The sequence below is a fragment of the Camelina sativa genome, chromosome 16, assembly GCF_000633955.1.
Source record: "Camelina sativa cultivar DH55 chromosome 16, Cs, whole genome shotgun sequence".
Lineage (NCBI taxonomy): Eukaryota > Viridiplantae > Streptophyta > Magnoliopsida > Brassicales > Brassicaceae > Camelina > Camelina sativa.
This window is the reverse complement of record NC_025700.1, coordinates 24,374,873-24,383,757: the sequence shown is the minus strand read 5'-3', so window position 1 is coordinate 24,383,757 and position 8,885 is coordinate 24,374,873. Positions and strand designations below refer to the sequence as shown.

Sequence of the window (8,885 nt, the reverse complement as noted above, 5' to 3'; positions counted from 1 at the left end):
TTTTTTTTTTTTTTTTTTTTTTTTTTTTTTTTTTTTTTTTTCTTTTGCCACATGTTTGAGATTTCTGCGAACAGTTTTATTGATTGAATATGAAAAATGGTAGGTTTCATTTCAAGTTTATCTCATGATCTCTTCTTGTTTATGGAGAAAAGACCATTTCATTTTGACTGATAACGATCACAACAACATGTTGGGTTTCGAGTGTTGGCCTCGACTTCCACACTATTGATGAATCATCATGATATTTCTTGGTGAACTCATCCAATGGAATGTTGAATCAACTTCAATTAGTGTTTGAAAGAGATGTTCAATATGTGTCTCATAGTATTTTGTTTGATACGACAAGTTACATATTTTTGTTTCTCACCGTGATTCGACTTAATCCATGATGCAATTCTCTTCTATGATGGCAGAAATGTACGTAGACGGAGTTAAGCCTGCTTGAAGACACTGAAATTTAGTTGTGGAATACTTGCAATGATGAGTAGCAGAGACAAATGCCAAAAGCAGACAAATAGAAAGAAATTTGTTACATTTGGTGAGATATGAACTACTTTTCAAGAAGAATAGTTCCAACTTTTAAAAAAATTGCATGTGAAAGAACTAAAGAATGGATCGTAATATTTTTATTTAGGGATATAGATCGAAGTCAACCATTCATAAGGATATCTCGGACTAACCTACAAATTTTGCACCTTTAATTCGTAGATGGCAATCTCTTTTTATGTTAAGCATCTCATGTTAAAATGTGAGTCTTTCTTTGAAATTATATATACCTTTCGTATAATGTTTTAAGAGAGTGTATGAATAAAGAATATACTTTTAAACCGTAGTAGGTATCTTAGCTGATAGAGAAATAAAGAAATATATGGAAACACTAGCACAACTACAAGGGTAGTCAAGTCTCACATTTTTTGTCAGTATGCACATACCCATGGTTACTAGTACATATTTCTTTGCACGATCCATTCGAAGCATCTTTAGAGCATAATTACTGGGGGTTCTTTTAGAGATTCTCTTAATTAAAAACTTAAAAATAATAATTAAAAAAAAGAAAGAAAAAAACTGAGGAACATTGCTTCCCATAGAAACGAAGAATTGTTACTCAAAACAAGTGGTAGCATTTAATTAGTTTAATTAAAATATATTTTTGGGAGCAACGATTGATCGTTGCTGGGATAAAGATGGTGTTAGGGAGCATAATCACCTTTTACTGGCATTGTTACATAATTATAGGAATACAATACAAAAATATATGTGTCCATCGTATGTGTTAATTAAACCAATTATGAGATTGTGTGAAGATAGCTTTTCCTAGTAACTTTTCAAAATATACCGGTACTTGGGATACAATCCGAGTCTCACATCGGAAGTTTGAAAGAACTATCATTAATATATAAAAGATTATTGACCAATCCACTATTTGCTAATTGATTTGTAGTTGGAAACCCAAAATAAACCTGAATTTAATATGGTATGAGAGCTCAAGGTTCAAGTTATGGTGGAAAAGTAGATACGAACATGTCTCTTTTTAACCCAATTAGGGGGCCCAAGAAAAGGTTTATTATCGATCCAAGTTGGATCAGTTCGAGATGGAGTTATCATCTCGAGGAGGCTGTTAAAATCCCACATGTGGTCCTTGGTTTAATAGGGAGATTGTTGAGATACAATCCAAGTCCCACATTGGAAGTTTGAAGAAACTATCGTTAATATATAAAGGATTAGTGTTAACAGGTAGTACCTTTAAACCATGATGTAGCATGTATGATGAAAAAAAAGAAAAATTATACTGTAGCTATTGGTAAACTCGTTAAAGGCATTTGTATGGATGATTAATTCGTCGAATAATTTTGTAGGGGAACATATGATTAGAATCAATTTGGGCTCTTCTAAGTTCTAATGCACCGCTGTTCGTGTACTTCCTCCCACCATGTTTTACTCTCTCTGTATATATTCTGACAGTGACTCCAAGGATTGGTTATTTATAAGTCTTAAGTCACTTTCACTTCTCTTTGTTTTCTTTCTTATTTTTGCTTCGTTCTTTGTGAGATTGTATGTAACCCCGCCCTACGAATTCTAGTAAATAAAAGTGATTTTCTCTCTATCTCCTCGAGAATTTCTCACACATCTTCTTGCTCGGCTGCCCATAATGTTTTAGTGAAATTTATGCATCTACAATATCGAAGAAGATCTGAGTTCCATTGGCTCCTCCTCATTGCATGATAAGGTTCCTTTTTGATTGCTCCAGGGTGGATTGGCTTCTTTAGGTTCTCTAGTATGCGGATTTAGGTGGTCATTTTAATTTGGTTAAACCATTATATGGTTAAGTTATGTGCATCAATTTAGAATAAATGATTGTTTAAGTAGTAAATCACAAAATATTTCAACAGTACCTTTTTAATTTATTTACTAGTAAATTTGCATGTATTCTATATTCAGCAAACTATTAAAAACTGCAAAAACCTTTACCAATAAAAAATAAAAATATAAAACTTTTAGAAAACACCATAACAGTACATGTTTCGCTGTTACCACGGCCTATCTTTCATTTTCCCAAGAGGTGATAATAATAAAACACTTGCTAAACATATCTATATCAAGAACAACAACAACATAAAAGCGTTCATATTCTCATTGTATATTGTTGGAATCACGCAACCTTTAATTAAGGCTTTAAGTGTTTATCAAGCTAATTAAATCCCCATTCCAAATTAATTGTTAATACATATTTCCACGTATGAGATTCGTACATATACAATTTTACAAAACTTGAAGATCAAGCTAAGAGAATATACGATAAGTACAAACTAAATATACACATATGTAAAATATGTAAACATTCTATTCTCTATTCTCCATTATCCCCCCTCAAGCTGGAGCATGAAGATCCAAAATGCCCAGCTTGTCTCGAAACTCATCAAACTCCCGTTGTCCTAATGCTTTAGTGAAAATGTCCGCAAGTTGCATTGTCGTATGAACATAAGCTGCAACAATACGTCCTGCCTTGATTTCATCGCGGATAAAATGACAGTCCTTTTCGATATGTTTTGTTCTCTCATGAAACACCGGATTCGCACTAATGTGTAGAGCAGCCTTATTGTCACAGTAAAGACGCATCGGTTGCGTCAACACCACACCTAAATCGAGAAGAAGATTTTTCACCCATTTCAACTCCTTTGTTGTCATAGCCATTGCTCTATACTCGGCTTCGGCCGACGATTGACTGACCACATCTTGCTTCTTCGTTTTCCAAGAAATTGGTGACTGTCCAAGTTGAATAAACCAGCCCGTACAAGAACGTCGTGTTAGTTTGCAGCCGGCGTAGTCGGAATCACACCACCCGGTGATTTGAAGATCACAGTCTGCTCGAAGCAATAAACCTTGCCCCGGACTACTTTTCAAATATCGAAGAACCCGAACAGCAGCGTCCCAATGTTCCTCTCGCGGAGCACTCATGAACTGAGACAGAATATGAACAGAGTATGCGAGGTCGGGTCTAGTAACACCAAGATAAATCAATTTACCAACTAGTCGTCTATACGATTCCGGGTTTGTAAGAAATGGACCAACTGCCAAACCAAGTCGATGATGTTGCTCAAGAGGAAAAAATATCGGTTTCGAATCTAACAGCCCAGTCTCCGCTAGAAGATCAAGCACATACTTCCTTTGACTCAAATAAATCCCCTTTGGACTTCTCGAGACTTCGATGCCTAAAAATATTTTAACACACCCAAATCCTTCATGTAAAAACATGTGCTAAGATATTTTTTAAACTCTTCGATCGCGCGTACAATGTTTCCCGTGATGACCAAGGCATCCACATAAACCAGTACTCTAATTTCGACTCCATTTTTCTTGTAAACAAACAGAGAATAATCCGCAAAGGACTGATCAAAACCATACTTTTCAAGTGAAGAGGCAAGCTTAGCAAACCAACAACGTGGAGCCTGCTTCAAACCGTATAGCGACTTCCGCAGTCTACATACTTTACCATCGTGTCGGGAAGGAAATCCAGGTGGTAACGTCATATACACTTCCTCTTCAAGATCGCCGTGAAGAAAAGCGTTATGTACGTCCATCTGATGTACCTCCCAGTTACGAGCTGCAACCACAGATAGAAAGGCTCTCACCGTAGTCATCTTAACAACTGGAGCAAATGTTTCACCGTAATCTACTCCAGCAACCTGTCGATTTCCTAAGACAACTAGTCTCGCTTTATACCTCTCAACTGTTCCATCCGAACGATGCTTAACTCTAAACACCCATTGACAGCCAATTGCCTTTTTATTCTTCGGTAAATCCTCAAGTGTCCATGTCTTATTCAGCTCAAGTGACCCTATTTCACTACCCACTGCATTTCTCCATCGATCATCTTTCATTGCTTCTGCAAAGCTCCGCGGTTCATGTGCACTAGTAATTGCAGCTAAGAACACTTTATGACTTTCAGAAAACCTACTACATGAAACCACAACAGCAATAGGGTAAGGCTTGTTCGAGTCAACACATAAAAAACTGGTGTCATAATCTTTGAGATATCCAGGTTGTTTACGTTCTCTGCTCCCAGCACGCGGAGGTGCCGTACTTTGTTTTGGTTCGTGTGTATCATTTGCGTTCTGCTCAACGACATCATCTCCTTCAACATCACCGTCAGAGATATCATTACTATCACTGTCGCTCGATGATAGAGATACGTCAACTCTATCTTGAGTTGAACTTGTCACAACTACCTTATCAGCTTCTACAAAGTCTCTTTGATCATCGTTAGTCGTAGAACCCACTTGTGCTTTGTCCACAAATGGATCTTCAGTTTCACTTCTCTGCGAAGACAAGAAGTGAAGTGTGTCCTCACGAAACACCACATCTCGTGAAACAACAAACACTTCTTTTTCTATGTCATACACACGCCATCCTTTCTTTCCATGAGGATACCCAACAAAAACACACTTTCTGCTGCGACTCACAAACTTGTCTCCTTTATGATCTTGGTTATGAATGTAACAAACACATCCTATCACACGAAGATGATCATACAAAGGCTGTTTTCCATACAACACTTCATAGGGTGTCTTCCCTTGTAATACTAGAGATGGTGTTCGATTAATCAGATAAGCAGCCGCAAGTGCACATTCTCCCCAAAATTCAACCGGTAAGTGTCCCTCAAACATGACCGCTCTAGCCACGTTAAGCAAATGACGATGTTTTCGCTCCACACATCCGTTCTGTTGCGGTGTTCCAACACAAGACGTCTCATGTTGTATCCCTTGTTCTAAGAAATATGTCGTTAGTGACATGAATTCGCTTCCATTATCACTACGTATTGTTCGAACTTGCTTCCCAAACTGTCGTTTAACCAAAGCAAGAAAATATCTCAACTTTGTTGGAGTTTCACTTTTTGCATTCATGAGATAGATCCAAGTACCACGAGAGTAATCATCAACTATGGTAAGGAAGTATCTTGCTCCTGAGAACGATGGAGTTCTATACGGACCCCAAACATCGCAATGAATCATTTCAAAAATCTCTGAAGTCTTATTATTGCTTAAAGGAAAAGAACGACGAGTTTGTTTTGCGCGGACACAAATTTCACACGCTTTATTCGATAAATCACTACTATCACTACTAAAACCAAAACCAGACAACTTTTGCACTACTTTCAAAGATGGATGTCCCAGACGTCTATGCCACAACTCCACAGACTGACTTGTGTGACCCTTTGCCGCTGCAACTATCTCCATATTCTGAAAGTACATCAACCCTCCAAGAGGTCTACCTATCCCAATCAGCATCCTCGTAGTGCGGTCCTGAACAACACAAAACAGAACAGACATTTGAATAACACAGTTATTTTCTTCCATCAACTGTGAAACCGATATCAAATCAAACCCTAAGTTCTCTATGTAGAACACTTCAATCAAACTTAGATGAGAGTTCAACACAACTGTTCCGACTGTATTTCCTACTACTATCCGACCATCAGCCAAAATTATATGCGTTGGTGTCGATGTTCTCATGTTTGTAAGAATCTCTTTCTTACATGTCAAGTGTGTGTCGCTCCGCTATCAATTATCCAAGAGGGAGAAATCAACTTACCCGAGGATTGTTCATCTGCTCTGATGGCTGCAGCGTTCATCACACGCTTGACGCTGAGCCACTGTTCGTCTATAAGACCGCACACCGCTGTTCTATCCGCATCCGTGACGGCTACGTTTGCAACACCAACTGTTGGTAGACCAACTACTCTTGCCACGTTTGCACGGGCAACTCCACCTCTTCCTCGTGAGAGTCCGGCTGGTGGTGCAACTCCTCTTCCACGACCCACACGATTTCGTGGTCTGTCACCCCACCACTCTGGAAATCCTAAGATTTAAAAGCACGTTTCAGATCGGTGTCCTGTTCGTCCACAATTTGAACAAACAACTCCAACGTCTCTGTCATCTCCTCGATACTTTTGCTTTTGAATTTGCGCTACAAACGCCATGTTCTCCTGTTTCTCTTCAGGATTCTTTTTCTTCAGTCGAGCATCCTCATCTTGAGTCAACTTCAAGTAAACATACTCGAGAGTAGGCAACGGTTCTTGAGAAAGCAAGTTTGACTTCACCATTCCGTAAACTTCTTCGTCGAGTCCCATCACAAAGTCATGAACCTTATCTTCCTCTCTTCTCTTCTCATCTTCAGCACTGAAGTTACATGTGCAAAGACCACATGTACAGCTCAGCGGAGGTCGATAACATCCAAGACAATCCCAAATCTTCGTAAGCTTTCCGTAGTATGCTTCAATACTCATCCCAGCTTGTTGACAATTTGCAAGTTCTTTTCGCAACTGTTGAACACGAGGTCCGTTGGTAACACGAAATCTCTTTCTTATGTGTTCCCACAAATCTCGTGCCAGCGGTTTATGCGAGATATTAGACAGCAGCTTAGGTTCGATTGTCATTTTAATCCAAGAGACAATTAGTGCATTGATTGGCTTCCAATCATCAAAGTCAGGTGATCCTTCGGTTGGAGATTTGATGGATCCATCGAGAAATCCAAACTTCTTTCATGAGTAAAGAGCGGTCACCAAGTTGATAGCCCACTCTTCATAATTATCTCCTCTCAAGAGAGGACGCGATATGATGCTTCCGGGATTGTCGTTCGAGGTCAAGTCATATGGAGAAATCGTTCGTCATAGATTTTCCATCGTCTTCGGTTTCGATTCAATGTTCTTCACGTCTTCGGTCATTGTCACAGAAAAATCAAGATAGGTTCAATAAAGAGATCGAATATCAGGATCAAATCAGAAAATATTTTATGCATGCTCTGATACCATGATAAATAAAGAAGAGATCAAAGACTGAATTTTCTGTGTATTGCTTTGGACCTAAAGGTCGAGTATATATACAATTTTACAAAACTTGAAGATCAAGCTAAGAGAATATACGATAAGTACAAACTAAATATACGCATATCTAAAATATCTAAACATTCTATTCTCTATTCTCCATTATAAATTGTCATAAAAGTAACATTGTATCTTATTTTTCATATATCTAGATCTTATTTCTTTGACATGGAAGAAGCTTCAAGGGGAGAAAAATGGCAAGCCAAAGTGTCAGCTACCCTCACAAAGACAAAGCCAGACCAAATCTGCCCTCTCTTCACCGATTTCTTCAATCTCAACAAGTGGCTTCCGACGCTAGGCACGTGTCACGGCGTCCACGGCAACAACGGTGAACTCGGCTGCATCAGATTCTGCTCCGGCTCTTCCATAGGATCCAACGGCGTAACATCCGCCGTGGAATGGTCGAAGGAGAAGCTGGTGGCCATTGATCCAGTGGAGCGTGTAATGAGATATGAGATAGTGGAGAGTAACATTGGATTCGAGTCCTACGTCTCCACGCTGAAGATATCTCCACGTGGCGAAGTTGAAGACGTTGATGGTTGTGTGATTGAGTGGAGTTTCACCGTTGATCCCGTGAGAGGATTGTCTCTAGATGATTTGGTGAAGAAATACGAGAAAGCACTTGGGGTAATCGCCAAGAACATGGAAGAGGCTTTGACAAGAGGAGAGTCTTCTTTCAAAAGTTGTTGATAAGTTAATAGCAAATATGCTTTTAACAAAACCTATTTTAAGATTGTGGTGAATTTGTAAGATGGCCATTTTTGGAGCTTAAATCAAAAATGTGGCACAAAAGTAAAACAAAGAGTAGCAATTTTTCTGTTCCGTGTAGTTTAAGCTAGTTAGACAATACTGTCTTTCTATCACACAACTTCACAATATTTTTTTTTAATCAACACACAACTTCACCTTCTCTCTTTCATTTCATTCTACGGGTCTACTGGTAACATATGAAATGTGGAAAAAGCAACCTCAAAAAAAAAAATTGGGCCACAATTGTTAAATTTTATTAGAAAACAAGAATTCTCTTTGTGGGATGTGAACCAACCACCTTTAGATATGCTCCTTCCAATATATATGGAAAAAATGTCAATAAAAATCTTCAATTGTCGAAAAATGCAAAACATAATACTAACTTTGGATCTGATTAAATAATGTGCTTATGTTTATTGACTATTCTTATCATTATAACCAAATAAGTCACATCGTTTCAGTTGGACGAAAAGTTGTAGTCTGCAATTCTGCAAACCTCTTAAACTTCTAGCATGAGTGATTGTACTATTGTAGAATAATATGTACATTTTGTTTTTCATACCGAGACTTTAAAATTCCTGTGATTTGTCTCATAAAATATAAGAAATTAACTTTTTTTCTCAGGCAACCAACCTAAGAGTTCTCTTTTAATTTATTAATGTTTGGTTGGAACAAAAAAAATAATAAATGTTCATACAACAAAACAATACATCAAATCTTCTATAAATTAATACTCAATAAATTTAAAAACATA

At 37.9% G+C, this 8,885-nt stretch overlaps 1 protein-coding gene across 1 annotated transcript; it reads left to right on the top strand.

Moving 5' to 3' along the window:
* On the top strand, window positions 7,485–8,281 carry LOC104752209 (lachrymatory-factor synthase-like). The gene has a single exon (XM_010474286.2). It carries the CDS (start codon window positions 7,550–7,552, stop codon window positions 8,069–8,071), a length of 522 nt encoding a protein of 173 aa, XP_010472588.1. The 5' UTR covers window positions 7,485–7,549; the 3' UTR covers window positions 8,072–8,281.

Bases quoted from the DNA above. Each gene is read 5' to 3' on its own strand.
- LOC104752209 (XM_010474286.2), top strand. From the start codon at position 7,550: ATGGAAGAAGCTTCAAGGGGAGAAAAATGGCAAGCCAAAGTGTCAGCT.